We start from the raw sequence: 15,933 nt of genomic DNA on the forward strand, positions 1-15,933 counted from the left end.
GCCAAGTGCCCCCAAATTATCCTGCACCCAAATTATCCTTTTTTTTTTTTTTTTTAAAGATTTTATTTATTTATTTGACAGACAGAGGTTACAAGTAGGCAAGAGAGGCAGGCAGGGAGAGAGAGAGGAAGCAGGCTCTCCGCAGAGCAGAGAGCCCGATGTGGGGCTTGATCCCAGGACCCTGGGATCATGACCTGAGCCGAAAGCAGAGGCTTTAACCCACTGAGCCACCCAGGCGCCCCTCAAATTATCCTTTTTGATCAGCTTTGCCTCTTAATCCTTCTTTGGGATGGTTACCTAATACATGCATTTAAATACTAGAGTCCTTGCTATGTCTGTATGCCTACATACCTGACTACTAATTCTCCTGGTTCTGGTCATCTATGCAAAAACTTCTTTTTTTTTTTCCTTTTTTTTAAAAAAGATTTTAAAAATTTGTTTATATGACAGAGAGAGAGAGATCACAAGTAGGCAGAGAGGCAGGCAGAGGGAGAAGGGGAAGCAGGCTCCCCGCCGAGCAGAGAGCCCGATGCAGTACTCAATCCCAGGACCCTGAGACCATGACCTGAGCTGAAGGCAGAGGCTTAACCTGCTGAGCCACCCAGGTGCCCCGCAAAAACTTCTTTGATGAGGAAATTAACTTTTACTTTTAATTTTGATTTTCTGTGATATTTACATCAAGTAGTAGCAAGATTTAGGTCAAAGCTACTTGTTCTTTTTTAAAAAAAATTTGTCTAGAAAGATGTGATTCTACATACAAGTATGTAGAATAATATAGTCAATATTTCCCTATTACCCAGCTTCAACATACCTTAACATTTGCCATATTTACTTTCCATGAATCTCCCTTTTTCCATAGCTCAGTGATTTATCACAAGAATATTGCTGGCACCGTGGAAATTCCCCTCATGCCCTCTTGCGTACTCTTAATCACTGTCCCCCAAAGGTAGCCATTATCCTGAATTTTATGGTAAATATATCTTTGTTTCTCTTTACAATTTTACCACTTAAACAAGTATTGCTAAATGATATGCTTTTGTCTGTTCTTAAAATTTGATGTAAATGTCAGTGCATACTTAGTAAGTAGTGTGTGGGCGGGTGGGTGTGTGTGAGACTTCTTTTCTCATCATTTTATGTGATTCATCCATGATGGAGCATCTGACTGGAGTATGTCCATTTTCGTTGCTGTAAAATATACCATTGTATATGCCACAATTTAATAAAAGCATTCTAAAGATTTTTTTAAAATTTATTTGACAGAGAGATCACAAGTAGGCAGAGAGGCAGGCAGAGAGAGAGGGGAGAGGAAGCTGGCTCCCCGCCAAGCAGAGGGCCTGATGCGAGACTCGATCCCAGGAGCCCGAGATCATGACTCGAGCCGAAGGCAGAGGCCCAAACCACTAAGCCACCCAGGCGCCCCTAATAAAAGCATTCTGTTGGATGTTTCGCTGTTTACAAATTAATGTTTCAGTGACCTTTTTTTTTTTTTTAAGATTTCATTTATTTTAGAATGAGAGAGAATGAGAGCATGTGAGTGAGCAAGAGCTGGGTGTGGGACAGAGGGAGAGGGAGAAGCAGACTTCTCCACTGAGCCTGGAGCTGGATTCGGGGCTCAATCCCAGGACCCTGAGATGATGACCTGAGCTGAAGGCGGATGCCTAACCCACTGAGCATCCGGGCACCTCAGTGAACATTCTTGTTTGTGATTTTTGGTGCACCTGTGGCTACACACATTAAGCATGTTTTAGAACTGATGGGGTCATAGGACACACTTTTGTTCAGCTTTAGTAGATAAGACCAGTTTTCCAAAGTGGTTGTACCAGTTTTATAGCTTTGCTATCAGTATAAAAGAGTTAACTGTTAGTTTCTCTAAACTTTGGTCATTCTCTTTAATTTTAGTCACTCTGTTGGGTAGTAGTATGTCATTGTTTTAAAATTTGCATTTCCTTGATACCTAAAGATGTTGAGCATTTTTTTTTTTTGCATTTGGCTACTTTTTTTTAAGATTTTGTTTATTTATTTATTTGAGAGGGAGTGAGAGAGCGTGTGTGCATGTTTGGTAGCCTGTGGAGGAGCAGAGGGAGAGTTAGTTCTCAAGCAGACTCCATGCTGACCCTGAGATCATGATCTGAGCCTAAACCAAGAGTGGTGCTTAACCTACTGAGTTACCCAGGTACCCCTTGGCTACTCTTTTTTATGAGATTTTTTTGAAATTTCATGCCTGTTTTTCTAGTGGGTTGTGTTTTTTCTTACTAATAGTAGGAATGCTTAGTATATTCAGGTGAGCCCTTTTTTTGGTTATATTCCTACTCTGTGGCTTTCTTAAGGATGCCTTTTGATAAGCACAAGTTCTTATTTTAATGAACTCAAATGTATTAATCTTTTTTGTGGTTAATATTTTTAATGTGTTATTTTAAAGTTATTTAAAAAATCTCCCCAGCCTCAGTTCAAGAGTGTATTTTTCTGTATTACCTTCTAGTAGGTTTATCGTTCTGTTCATCTCTAGATCTGCCATTTACCTGGAATTGATGATCTTTGTGTATAGTGTGACATAGATAATCAAATTTCACTTTCCCCCTCTGTAGGTATCACAAGTGTTCCAGCACCACTTAGTGAGAAGGTCATCCAGGGAACCTGGGTGGCTCAGTGGGTTAAAGCCTCTGCTTTCGGCTCAGGTCATGATCCCAGGGTCCTGGGATCGAGCCCCGCATAGGGCTCCCTGCTCAGCGGGGAGCCTGCTTCCCTTCCTCTCTCTCTGCCTGCCTCTCTGCCTACTTGTGATCTCTGTCTGTCAAATTAATAAATAAAATCTTAAAAAAAAAAAAAAGAAAAGGTCATCCATTCCACAGAGTGGCAGCACCACCTTTACCCTGAATCCAGTAAAGAAAGGAAGTAATAAAGATAAGAGCAGAAATTAATAAAATAAACAGCAAACATGTAATAGAGGGATTCAGCAAAATCAAAAGCTGGAACCTTGACAAAGCTAATAAAATGGATAAACCTCTAATAAGATTCATAAATTAATAAAAAGAAAAATTGTCAACATCATGAACAAAGAGGAGGAGATAACTTTTTTTTAAAAAGATTATTTATTTATTTACTTGACACAGAGAAAGAGAGAGCGAGAGAGAGTGAGCACACAAACAGGAGTGGCAGACAGAGGGAGAGGGAAAAGTAGGGGAGGCTCCTTCCCAGGACCCTGAACCTAAGACAGACTCAGATCATGACCTGAGCTGAAGGCAGAAGCTTAACCAACTGAGCCACTCAGGCACCCCTCTTAGGAACTTTTTAATGGTTCCTCTTAAGAACTACAAAGTTACATCGTGAGGGGCGCCTGAGTGGCTCAGTGAGTTAAGCATCTGTCTTCAGAGGTTAAACCTCTGCCTTCGACTCAGGTCATGATCTCAGGGTTGTGGGATCGAGCCCCACGTCGGGCTCTCTGCTCAGCAGGGAGCCTGCTTCCCTTCCTCTCTCTCTCTCTGCCTGCCTCTCTACCTACTTATGATCTCTGTCTGTCAAATAAATAAATAAAATCTTAAAAAAATAATATAATGAAAGTTAGGTGAATGTGGTCTTTCTCTCAAAATACCTTTTGTGCTATAGTCACCCTTCTTGTGGTCATGTGAAATGATAAAATGCCTATATTTTATCAGATGAAGTGAGGTGAATGATGTAGGGATCTTTGGTAGTTGTTAGGCTACTGTTGACCTTCTGATGGTATGTCAAGAGGGGGGTTATCTGCTTGTGGGCCACAGAAAGTGAAACTGTGGAAGAGGGGATCGTGCTCTGTACAGGTATCCCCTGCTTTTTGAACGTTTGTGTTAGGCCTCTTTGCTTTTAGGAGGGACCTACATTAGAGCCTGTTTTCACTAACTGAAAGAAACCCAAAGAGGATTTCCACTTTTACAAAGCAAGATAAAAAGTGAAAATAGCATTTAGCGTTTGTTTTCCAGCGAGCCATTATAGAGGCAGCTCAGACCCTGAGAGCAGCCCCACCAAACTCCTTCCCCGAGAACTATACTCAGCATCTCAGCAGCAAGCTGTCATGAGTTTGAACTGTGTCTGTGGGTATCTGTGCTTTATCTTGATTTATTTTTTGCATCCACCAGGAATGTAGGATCAAAAAATGCTAAGAGGGGCGGGGCGCCTGGGTGGCTCAGTGGGTTAAGCCACTGCCTTCGGCTCAGGTCATGATTTCAGGGTCCTGGGATCGAGTCCCGCATCGGGCTCTCTGCTCAGCAGGGAGCCTGCTTCCCTCTCTCTCTCTCTGCCTACCTCTCTGCCTACTTGTGATCTCTCTCTGTCAAATAAATAAATAAAATCTTTAAAAAAAAATGCTAAGAGGGGCTATTTTGGGGGTCTGGGGATGCAAAAAATTTTTCCCATATGTTAATGGTAATGGCTTCTTCACTTAATGCCATTTTGGCTCATGAAAGATTTCACAGGAACTCTCTACTTTGAGAAAGCAATTCCATGACAGTCTCACTTATGAATCTGTATGGAAACCCAGACTATTAGCAAACCAAATTGAGCAATATATAAAGATGCTAATATAACAGCATTCTAGAAATGCAAGATTGGGGCACCTGAGTGGCTCAGTTGTTAAGCGTCTGTCTTCGGCTCAGGTCATGATCTCAGGATCCTGGGATGGAGCCCTGCGTTGGGCTCTCTGCTCAGTGGGGATCCTGCTTCTCCCTCTGCTACTCTCCCTGCTTGTGTTCCCTCTCTCACTGTCTCTCTCTCTCTGTGTCAAATAAATAAATCTTAAGAAGAAAAAAGGAAATGCAAAATTGGTTTAACATTAACCAGGGTCATTCACCACATTAACAAAATAAAGGAGAAAAATCATATCAACTGCTGCACAACAAATAGATAAATTTAAACACTGACTTATGATAATAAATAACCCTCAGCAAACTAGGAGTAAAAAGATATTGCCTGAATCTGATAGTTTTTGCCAAAACGATGGATGGGGAAAGATACTATTCTTCAATTTGCTTATACTTGTAACTTTTCCCCCCCTTTTTAGACAGAGTGAGAGAGAGAGAGAGAAAGAGAGTGTGTGTGCTTGCATGACTGGGGGAGAGGCAAAGGGAGAGGGAGAGAGAGAATCTTAAGTAGTCTTCCATGCTCAGCATGCCCCAACCTTGTAACTTTCAATTATTTTTATTTTTTAAAAGATTTTATTTATTTATTTGACAGAGAGAGACACAGCGAGAGAGGGAACACAAACAGGGAGAGTGGGAGAGGGAGAAGCAGGCTTCCCACTGAGCAGGGAGCCTGATGCAGGGCTCAATCCCAGAACCCCGGGATAATGACCAGAGGTGAAGGCAGCCGCCTAACAGCTGAGCCACCCAAGCACCCCAACCCTTGTGACTTTTAAGGTTGAGATTATTTTCATGTTTGTTAGTCACGTAGGGCTCCTCCTTTATGAATTACTTGATCATTTGTCTCATTTTCTTTGAGTGTGTTTTTCTTCTAAATTTTAGATATAAAATTTTAGATTGATAAATTCTGAATACTAATCCTTTTATATGCATGACAAGTTTTTTTCCCCAGTTTTTGGCTTTCTAGTTTAAAATTTTAAATCTATTTATGTATTTATTGTGAATGGGTAGTATGTTCACATGAATCAAAAATCCAGAAAATACAAAAGAACATACAGTGAAAAGTTTTTCTCCCACTCCTGTTCTTTCATCCAGCTCCTCTCTCCAGAGGCATTTTGACTTCATTTTTAAAGAACTTTGTTCATAATGTCATTTGTTGTACACACATTTAAAATTTTAATGTAGTTAAATATGTCGGTCTTTGTGGACTGTACTTTTTATGCCTTGTTTAAGACACATTTCTTCTGCCTCATTTATTATTTGTTCTTCTTTTCTAAACCGTTTAAAGTTTGGCTTTTCATATTTTGATCTTTTTTCTATTTTTTGTGTATGATGTGAGGTAGGGATCATTCTTCCCTCCATACTATAAAAGTACTTGTCCTTATACTCTTACATTATATGATTGTTTTGTCTAATACAACTTTTAGTGTGATGGGAGACTACTTTTGAGCTTTATCTACACGTTGGCAAATACAATGAACTGGTCCAATTTTTTATTTCTGTTTTGTTCCTGCTTGCAAATGAGTGCTTAGAGTCCTGATAAGTACTGCCTTTCAGGCCCCATAATGTGTCCTTGTGTCCTCTAACATGTCTGGAATTTGTGTAGGCTGTAATGGGGCAGAGAAAGGAGGGTTCCTTTGTCACAACAAACAAGGAGAAAAATTTTTTTCCAGTCTCTTCGCTTTACCAATGCCTCATCAGAAGCTTTCAGCACTTATGTAAGAAATTAATTTTTTTTCTTGAACTTGAGCAAACTTAGACTTTGTTTTAAAATAAGATACTATAGAGTAAGAAGTTGTTTTTACTTAAATGTAGTATTTTCTTTAGTCCTAGAAATCTCTTAAGTTGTTAATCATGTTCCTAGATATTCTCAACTTTATATTGTGATATTGTGTATTCTGTGGAAAGGGATTAGCAGGCTATGTGGTATGGGGGTAATTAAAAAAATGTAACTCACTGTATCTGTCTTTTCCATCTCCCATCTTCCATTTTACTTCCTTTTTAATCATTTTTCTCTCTTACATCCTGTCTTACCAGATAGGTGCTCCACTCAGAAAAAGTGAAAAAGGAGAAATAAAAAACTAGGTTAAAGACGTTCAAGTGAGGCAAAACAAGAATGAATGGTCATGGGAAGGAAGGGGAGAAAAAGCAGAAGGTGAAAAGAAACAGATTGCTTATTACCTGTGGGTTAGGACTTCCAAGGGAACTTTTTCTGGTCTTCTTTGTGAATGGGTAGAGGGAGCCTTGAACTTACTTCTTATTCTACCTGTTCTACCTATTTAGGAGGGGGCAGACTTGAAGATGATGGTCAAGTAGGGAGGACTCTGTTGAGAAACTATGTAGCTAGGGCTTTGTGCTTCTAGCTCCTTTCTCATTTTTGTATTTGATCCAGTTTAGTGCTGGAGTGTCATCTGTGATAGAAGTTTTATTTTTTAATTTTTTAAAAAAGATTTTACTTGTTTATTTGACAGAGAGAGAGAGAGAGAGATCGATCACAAGTAGGCAGAGAGGCAGGCAGAGAGAGAGGGGAAAGCAGGATCCCTGCTGAGCAGAGAGCCCAATGCGGGGCTGGATCCCAGGACCCTGAGACCATGACCTGAGCCAAAGGCAGAGGCTTAACCCATGAGCCACCCAGCCACCCCTGTGATGGAAGTTTTAGGATCTTAACTGAACATTGCTCTGGGATATTAATAAAATAAAAGTCTGAAGGTTATATGTCTCTGTGTGTTTCTGCTTCAGGAATGTAGTGGATGTTATTATTATTTTTTTTTGTAAGATTTTATTTATTTATTTGACAGGGAGATAGAGAGCAAAGGTAGGCAGAGTGGCAGGCAGAGAGAGAGGGAGAAGCAGGCTCTCTGCTGGGTAGGGAGCCTGATGCACAGCTCCATCCCAGGACCCTGGGATCATGACCTGAGCAGAAGGCAGCCACTTTAACTGACTGAGCCACCCAGGCGCCCCTAATGGATGCTATTTGTGCATATTTATGTGTTAGAACTGATTTGATCTGAAATCTGTTTTTCAGAATTAAAAGGGATCTGAAGTCCATAAAATGATAGTTTAGACTCAGTAAATTATAAGCTCTTTTCAGTGCTAACACGTTTCATGATTTTTCTGGCTCTCTCAGAGTAGTGATTTCTCATTGACAGTGATTATAAACAGTAGTTTTATATTGACTCATATTTCTTCACTGAAATAAGCTGACACTAAAAGAAAAAGAGGTTTTGTCAATGGTTTAGGATACACTTGCTTTTGATTTTAATTGCCTTATAATCATTTGCACCCTTACAAGGAAAATAACCTTTCCTTGTATATAAAAATGTTAAGTCGGTAAGCAGTTTAAGATCTCTTTCTTAATGACTTTTTGGCTTGAAAATACATGTTTATAATTTTAAATTTTTATGTGAATTCTTTTATTATTTCAGAGAAAGGAAAGAATTTAGTAGCTATCAATTGAAAATTTGGACTGTTGATTAAAATTATGTAGTAATTTTTCTTTCCTTAAAGATTCTATTTATCATTTGACAGAGATCACAAGTAGGCAGAGAGGCAGGCAGAGAGAGAGGATGGGAAGTAGGCTCCCTGCTGAGCGGAGAGCCCGACGGGGGGGCTTGATCCCAGGACCCCGAGTTCATGACCTGAGCTGAAGGCAGAGGCTTTAACCCACTGAGCCACCCAGATGCCCCTATGTAGTAATTTTTCAAGGAAGAAGTGATGAACTTTGAAATTTTCCCATGCCTTGTTTTCATTATATCATTATTAGAAATTATCTGTGTAGTGTTGACAAAGTAGATTATAGATTACTAATATTTAATATTTAGAGTGTCACTTTTCCTGGAACAGTTTTTCGGTACCTAGGATGTTGTGGAAGACTTTTAAGTTGTAATTGTTTTTTTTGTTTTTATCATGGGAATATTTATATGGGTCAGCTGAATTTCAACTTTGCCTGACAGATGTGATGACTTGTTCTTTCTGGTTTGTGTTCTGTCTACTCATTGGTTATATAGTAGATGACTGTTTATATAATAAGGATTAGAATAAACCATTAGAGATGATTGATAATGGGTACAAACAAGTAGTGTTGTGTACTTTAACATAACATGTTAGAAGTACAAAGCAGTATAGTAGTTAGGCATTGGAAAACAGTGAATAGGGAAGAAAATATTTCTTGAGAGTCAAAGGAGCTTTGCCAGGAATATAGTCTCCAGGTAGTGTAGGAGTGGAAAGCCAGCTAAGATCAGAGGCCAATAGAACGTATCTGCTTAGTATTATTCAATGACAGAGAAGTGAAATTAGGAGCAAGATACAGAATTTTTCCAAGTGCCCTAGAGAGAAGAACCTGCCTGAACAAAGGTTGGACTTAGAAGAGGGGTAGAGGCATCCAGAGTTGAAGGATTTTAAAATAAAATCTATTTCTGGACCCGGGTAAGGTGGAATTAATATCTGTTTTATATACTTGTAAATGCCTTCCATTCTGGTGAAGGCTTTTTGATTACGAGGAACAGAATCCAAGGGCAGCTGTTTCAATTAAAGTGGGCTGATTAGGAAACGCCTGTGTAGGCTCCCTTCTTGGTGGGGGTGGGGGGTTGGGGAGATGTCTGCTTCTCTTTCTCCCTCTCCTTCCCTCTTAAATAAATAAATAAAATTTTTTAAAGAAAGAAAGAAGAAGAAAGGAAGGAAGGAAAAGAAAGAAAAAAAGAGAAAGGAAGGAAGGAAGAAATAAAGAAAGGAAGAAAGAAAAAGAAAGGAAGGAAGGAAGGAAGAAAAGAAAGAAAGAAAAAGAAAGGAAGGAAGGAAGAAAGAAAGAAAGAAAACAAACATTTGTGTAGGGACCCAGGAACCAAAGAACTGTGTGGGTAGAGTAAATGTCTCCAAAATGTCTACTACACTATTTAGATGTAGTTTTAGCTCTTAAATAGTTCATGCTTGCTGTCAATGTGGTTTCCGTGGCATTTGAGACTTGCCTAAATGTGGTACTGTCAACAGTTGGGACACTGCATGGGAAATATTGTATGGTACTGACTATAGTCCCAAGAAGGCCTTAACATTACCCATGCTGTGTTAGGAAGAACAGCGTCAGGTCTGGCATCTTACTAGTATTTAACAGTAAAAATTCAGGGTTTAGCTGTATTAATAAGGAAATGTGCTCTGTGTGACTACCAGATTTAATATACCATTGGGCTTGGGAGGCTCTAAGGATCTATGTCTTATGGTGTACACCTGACATTAAGGGGCAAAATGGGGTCTTATTTATTTATTTATTTTTTAAAATTTTATTTATCAGAACACGAATGAGCAGGAGGAGGGGAAGGGCCAGAGGGAGACTGAGATGCGGACTCCCCACTGAGCAGGGGGTCAAGTTGTATTTAGAGGTTCTAAGTATCTAGGTGGGTATAACCTAAATAGCAACAAGCTCAAATTGTCTTCTTTTGTACAGTGAACAGACTAAGAGCATGAGAAACATGCACAAATGATCCCCCTAAAGTGTCTTGTTTCATTTTTTTCAGTGATGCCATCTGCAATTTTGTTATCTGCAATGACTCTTCCCTTCGAGGGCAGCCCGTTATCTTCAATCCTGACTTTTTTGTGGAGAAACTCCGACATGAGAAACCTGAAGTGTTCACCGAGTTGGTGGTCAGCAATATCACAAGGCTCATTGACTTACCTGGAACTGAGCTGGCTCAGCTGATGGGGGAAGTGGACCTTAAATTGCCTGGTGGGGCCGGCCCAGCGTCAGGATTCTTCCGGTCTCTAATGTCTCTCAAGCGAAAGGGTAGGGCATGTGTCTGTCAAGGGCGGGCAGGTCACAGCTGCTCCCTGGGCTTCACCTCCTCACATCTGTACTTTCACTGAGTTGCTATTATGTAAAGTTTTTTTTTTTTTTTTTTTTTTTTTGCCATTTTTCTCATTTTCTTAAGTAGTAAAATCTCAGGTTAGCAAAAAAAATTTATAAAGTAGCTAAACTAAAGCAAGTATATCAGTCCCTGAGAAAGGTGACATGATTCAGTTTAGGTAGTTACCTTGATTTTCATGCCCTATGACATAGCTGGAGAGTACAGTAAAGAAAGTTTGAACATTCTTTATTGCAGTTCTCAAATGTTTTCATTCTGTGGACTGCTTTGATAAGGCAGATACCTGTGAGTCACCCAAAATAAAAGCCTTCCTAGAAAATAAATTGTGGACTGCTTTTGATAAGATGTTAAAGAGGCACTATTTTATTAAGTATAAGAAAATCATTTATGGTAGAAAAAAAGTTTGAACATTATAACAGATCAGGCTTATACCAATGCCAGTGAATAATCTGTCATACTTTGACAGTCGTGGTTCTAAATTCCATTTATTTATTTATCTAGTTTAAAGGTTATATTTATTTATCTTAGAGTGCATGGGCTGGAGTGGGGGAGGTGGCAAAGGAAGAGGGAAAGAGAGAATCTCATGCACTCTGTGAGAACTTGAAGCCCAATGCAGGGCTCGATCTCAGGACTCTGAGATCATGCCCTGAGCCGAAACCAAGAGTAGAATGCTCAACTGACTGAGCCACCCAGGCGCCTCACTGTTTTTCTTTTAAGTTAAATACCAACACACTAGGTATTGTTACTTAACTAAGAAGATGGTCTTTGCCTTCAAGAAGCTATGACTAATATTAAACTTGTGGAGAGTTGATTGAGAGTTGTTGAATTTTTTGGTGTACTTCCAGCTTTAAGGTTCTGTTTATTGAATCTGTGAAAGCATTTGCTGAACTGTAACATAGGGTGTGTGAGTGGCTTTAAGAATAATGATTTTGTACTATATATGGAAAATATAGCTCTGTCCTGTTGTATGGTTTTTTAGAAAAAGGAGTGGTATTTGGATCCCCATTGACGGAGGAAGGCATTGCTCAGATATACCAACTAATTGAGTATCTACACAAAAGTAAGAGTTCTCAAGATTTTATTATTCTTTGTTAATGAAGAATTGTCAGTTTTCTGTTGAAAGCTAACTTCCTTGAGTAAGTAGGTGCCAATGAACAAAAGATACTAACCAATGATAACTTTAGGTGGCATGTTTCTAAATATATTCCCTCCCGTGCTTTTTTTTGAAGATTACTATTTATTTATTTGGCAGAGAGAGAGATCACAAGTAGGCAGAGAGGCAGGCAGAGAGAGAGGGGGAAGCAGGCTCCCTGCTGAGCAGAGACCCCCCACCCCACCATATGGGCCTCGATCCCAGGACCCTGAGATCATGACCTGAGCCAAAGGCAGAGGCTTTAACCCAGTGAGGCACCCAGGCGCCCCTAAATCTATTCCCTTTTAAATTTCATCTCATGTTAAAAAAAAAAAAATTCATCTCATATATTGGTTTGTTTTATACTCTCAAAGATGTAGATAAATTAGATAGTATCTATAAAATCACATTTTCTCCTAGACTTAGGCTTTTTTTTTTTCTGGAAAAATACATTATAAAGAATCATGATCTTTACTCAAGGGAACATGATTTATCACTAAAGATAGTTTTCATCTCTGGAATTCTATAATTAAAATATATTCTTTGCTTAATGCTTGTTTATTTTGTGGTAGTCATGCTGGTTATGTCTTGCTGTAAGTGCTTGGTACAGTTGAGTGTTGTGAAATGTGTGGTGTATGTGATACTTTGATAAATTCAATACAAATGCTTATTTTTGACTTTTTTATGTGGGGCACTCTGGTAGGAGCTAGAGCAGAGGTTGCAAACTGATGGTGTAAGGACTTGAGTCCTTTACATTCATATTTTGTTTGGTTGGGAAAGGATTAAAGTAAAAATAAAATCAGTTATCAGTGGGGAATGGGGAAAGTCCAGGTTTTTGAATTCTTTGGGTGATAGGAAGATCTAGTATTCTGGGACCCTCCCTTGGACACAATCAGCTGGAGCACAAGTATGTACTCTCTAGTTTGTTCTGGTTCCCATTCATTCATTTATTATTATCTGTCTGGCCCTCTCGGACATTTGAACTTGAACCCCTGAATTAGGGGGCTATACAAAAATAAATAGGTACCTAAGATGAAAACATGAACTCTCATGGTTCTTCCAGATTGAACCAAAACTCTAATTCTCATCTTTCTTTATCCTCTTAGATTAGCTTAGAACCTAGTTGGAAGGGAAAAACAGTTCAACTGGGGTGATCCTAAGCTTCTGGGAGTCTCAGACCGAAAGGTGATCTGACAGGTTAGAATTCTAATTTCTGGGGCAGTGCAGAGACTCTAGATTCATTTTGGACTGGGAAACCATTTATAGGAGCAACAGACTACCATGGATGAATTCATTCCCTCCAGACAAAGTCTGAGATAACCAAAGGGAGGGAGCCTTCTGGGAGATTTGGCTTTCTTCCAACTTATTTTTCAAGCTCATTCCAGTCATTGTTTAGGTAAAATTCAGTCTCTGAATGTGCCTGGTCCTGGGCAGACTGTTTCCGGGTGCTCAGGGATGTTCAGACAAGTCTCCTTAGGGGCCAGTAGATTTAAAACTCTTCTGGGAAATGGGGAGAAAACCTCCTTCAAGGTCTTTATAAAAGGTCTTACAAGCATAGTCTTTTAGATGACTTATTTTAATTGTAACTTCTTTTTGCATGTCCTCTGTTTTTTCCATGCTAAACAGACTTGAGAGTAGAGGGTTTGTTTAGAGTTCCAGGGAATAGTGTCCGACAACAGATTTTAAGAGATGCTCTCAATAATGGAACTGATATTGACTTGGAATCAGGGGAGTTTCATTCAAATGACGTTGCTACCTTGCTGAAGATGTTTCTGGGAGAGTTACCTGAGCCCCTGCTGACTCATAAGCATTTCCATGCACACCTCAAAATTGCTGGTGAGTATAGGGGGTGAGAAGGAGGTGTAAATGAATACATTTCTTCGGATTGAGTAAAGTTGTTTGGCATTTTCTGTTGTTTGTAACCCATAGCAGTACTTCTGCCAAAATTGGTTAAGACTTCATGATATTTTGGGCTCTCTGGGTAGTATTGGCTAATTAGGTTTTCACATGTTTTTCTTGCTAAATCAGCTTCTTTGATGATAAATTCTGGGTTTTATTTATTCTTGTATCCCTGATGAACCAGGGATACAAGATGGATCACAAAGCATTGTACTTTGAATATTTTAGTTGTTTAATAAATGAATGCTTTTCTGTGGAGTGATTCACGTACCTGAGATGGTTGCAAGTTTGCTATATTTGTGGTGGTTTGGGGCTTTAGCTAAGTCTTACTATGGTTCAGTTGAGATCACCTGTAATCTTGGAAACTTGTTTCTTGAAAATAATTTATTTGTTTTCTAAATAAGCAGTACACTCACACGGTTCAAAATTCAAAAGATTCATAAAAGTATACAGCAAAAAGCCCCTCTCCCACCTCTGTTTCCCAATACCCAGTTTTTCTTCCTGTAGGCAACCAAGGCAATTGATTTCTAGTGTATCCTTTCAGAGGTATTTTACACATTTACAAACAAATACTTACATATATTCTTTTTCTCTCGTGGATGTTCCATTTTCAGCTCATATTTCCCTCATTCTCTTTTATGTCTGTGTGGTGGGGAATTCATTCTTAGACTGCACAACTCTTAGGTTGCTATAGGCACTCAGAGCACGGGGCGTCAAAATCCATACTGCATTTACTTGGTTTCTGCCTTTGGGCGTTTTCCTCTTTCTTTCTAATTTTAAGGAAAATACAAGTTTTTCTGTTGAGTAATGTTTACTACTTTTTTTTTTTTTTAAGATTTTATTTATTTATTTGTCAGAGAGAGAGGGAGGGAGGGAGGAAGAGCGCACAAGCAGGGGGAGCTGCAGGCAGAGGGAGAAGCAGACTCCCTGCTGAGGGACTCCATCCTAGGACCCTGGGATCACTTCTCGAGCTGAAGGCAGACTTTCAGGTAACTGAGCCACCCAGGTGTCCCTAATTTTTACTACTTAAAAAACTAGCTTTGAATTTGTAAAATCTCGTAAGGGTAGAATTTCTTTTAGAACTCTCAGTGGCAATCTGAAGTATACAAATGAATAAATACTATTAGAATGTTATATAACTTTGTAATTATTTTGGAGAGAAATAAAGGTGGATCTTGAAAAAGATATAGAAAAAATTGATACTTTTTTTTATAAGTGTTAACATGAAGAATGCTTATCCTGTTCATTTTTCCGTTGAGTTAATTTAGTGCAATATTTGAAATCCTCCACTCCCCCACCCCATGACTCACTGTTCCTTGTGATCATATTGAGGTGTGGCACAATTGTAGCATTTGATATGCCTTGCTGATAACTGGAAGGGATTTTTGTTTTCAGTTTCATGTTAACAGAGAATAGTTTTTAGAAATATTATCTGCCTTTCCTAAACTTGGAATTATTATTGAAGTTAAATAGTTTATTTTATTTTTTAAAGATTTTATTTATTTATTTGACAGAGATCACGAGTAGGCAGAGAGGCAGGCAGAGCGAGAGAGGGAAGCGGGCTTCCTGCTGAGCAGAGAGCCCGATGCGGGGCTCAATCCCAGGACCCTGGGATCATGACCTGAGCCGAAGGCAGAGGCTTTAACCCTCTGAGCCACCCAGGCGCCCCGAAGTTAAATAGTTTAAACAACACAGCATAATCATTTTCAGGATTTGGAATTATATCCAAATGGTTATTTGTGTCCTTTGAAGTTCTGATTATCAAGGGGACTGTTCTTATTGATAACGTGTGTAGCTTCTTTGGGGAGAAACAGTGATTCTGATTCCATGGGGGAGCTGTGTGGATCATCCTCCTATCCCCGCATAATTCGTTGTCATATTTCTTCTAACAGTAAAATATCTGGGTAAGGAAAAGTGAGGGGGTGGCATTGTCAAAGATCTGTGTGGACATGTTTTCATTTCTCTATATCCCTAAGAATATTTATCTAGGAATGGAATTGCTGGGTCATATGGTAACACTGTGTTTAGCTTTCTGAGGAACTGCCAAACTGTTTTCCAAAGTGCACCATTTTACATTCCTACCAGCAATGTAGGAGGGTTTAATTTTTCTCATCATTCTTGTCAACACTTGTCATTTTCAGTTTGTTGGTTATGCCATACTAGTGGGTATAAAGTAGTATCTCATTGTGGTTTTAATTTACTTTTCCCTGATAGCTAGTGATATAGAATATACAAATGCTTATTGGCCATTTGTATATCTTCTTTGGAGGAATGTTTATTCAAGTCTTTTGCCTATTTAAAATTTTTATTTATTTTTTTTATTATTGACTACTGACACTATTATATTTTGCTATAATCTGTGTTTATGCCTGATTCTTTTTTTCATCCTTTTTTGGGTTGGAGTTGAGGGGAGGATAAGAGTAGGCAGGTTGATTTTTCTTGT

General features: G+C 39.1%; 1 protein-coding gene across 1 annotated transcript in view; it reads left to right on the forward strand.

Annotated features, from left to right (window-relative positions):
• The window catches only part of ARHGAP19 (Rho GTPase activating protein 19), a 63,657-nt gene that overhangs the window by 14,923 nt on the left and 32,801 nt on the right, over nt 1-15,933 (forward strand). Inside the window, exons 2-4 of the mRNA XM_080823381.1 lie at nt 10,115-10,380; nt 11,439-11,519; nt 13,218-13,427. Of these exons, the coding sequence (XP_080679507.1) occupies nt 10,115-10,380; nt 11,439-11,519; nt 13,218-13,427 (557 nt within the window). The remainder of the gene's footprint in view (nt 1-10,114; nt 10,381-11,438; nt 11,520-13,217; nt 13,428-15,933) is intronic.

This window comes from Martes martes (assembly GCF_963455335.1).
Source record: "Martes martes genome assembly, chromosome: 14".
NCBI classification, from domain to species: Eukaryota; Metazoa; Chordata; class Mammalia; order Carnivora; family Mustelidae; genus Martes; species Martes martes.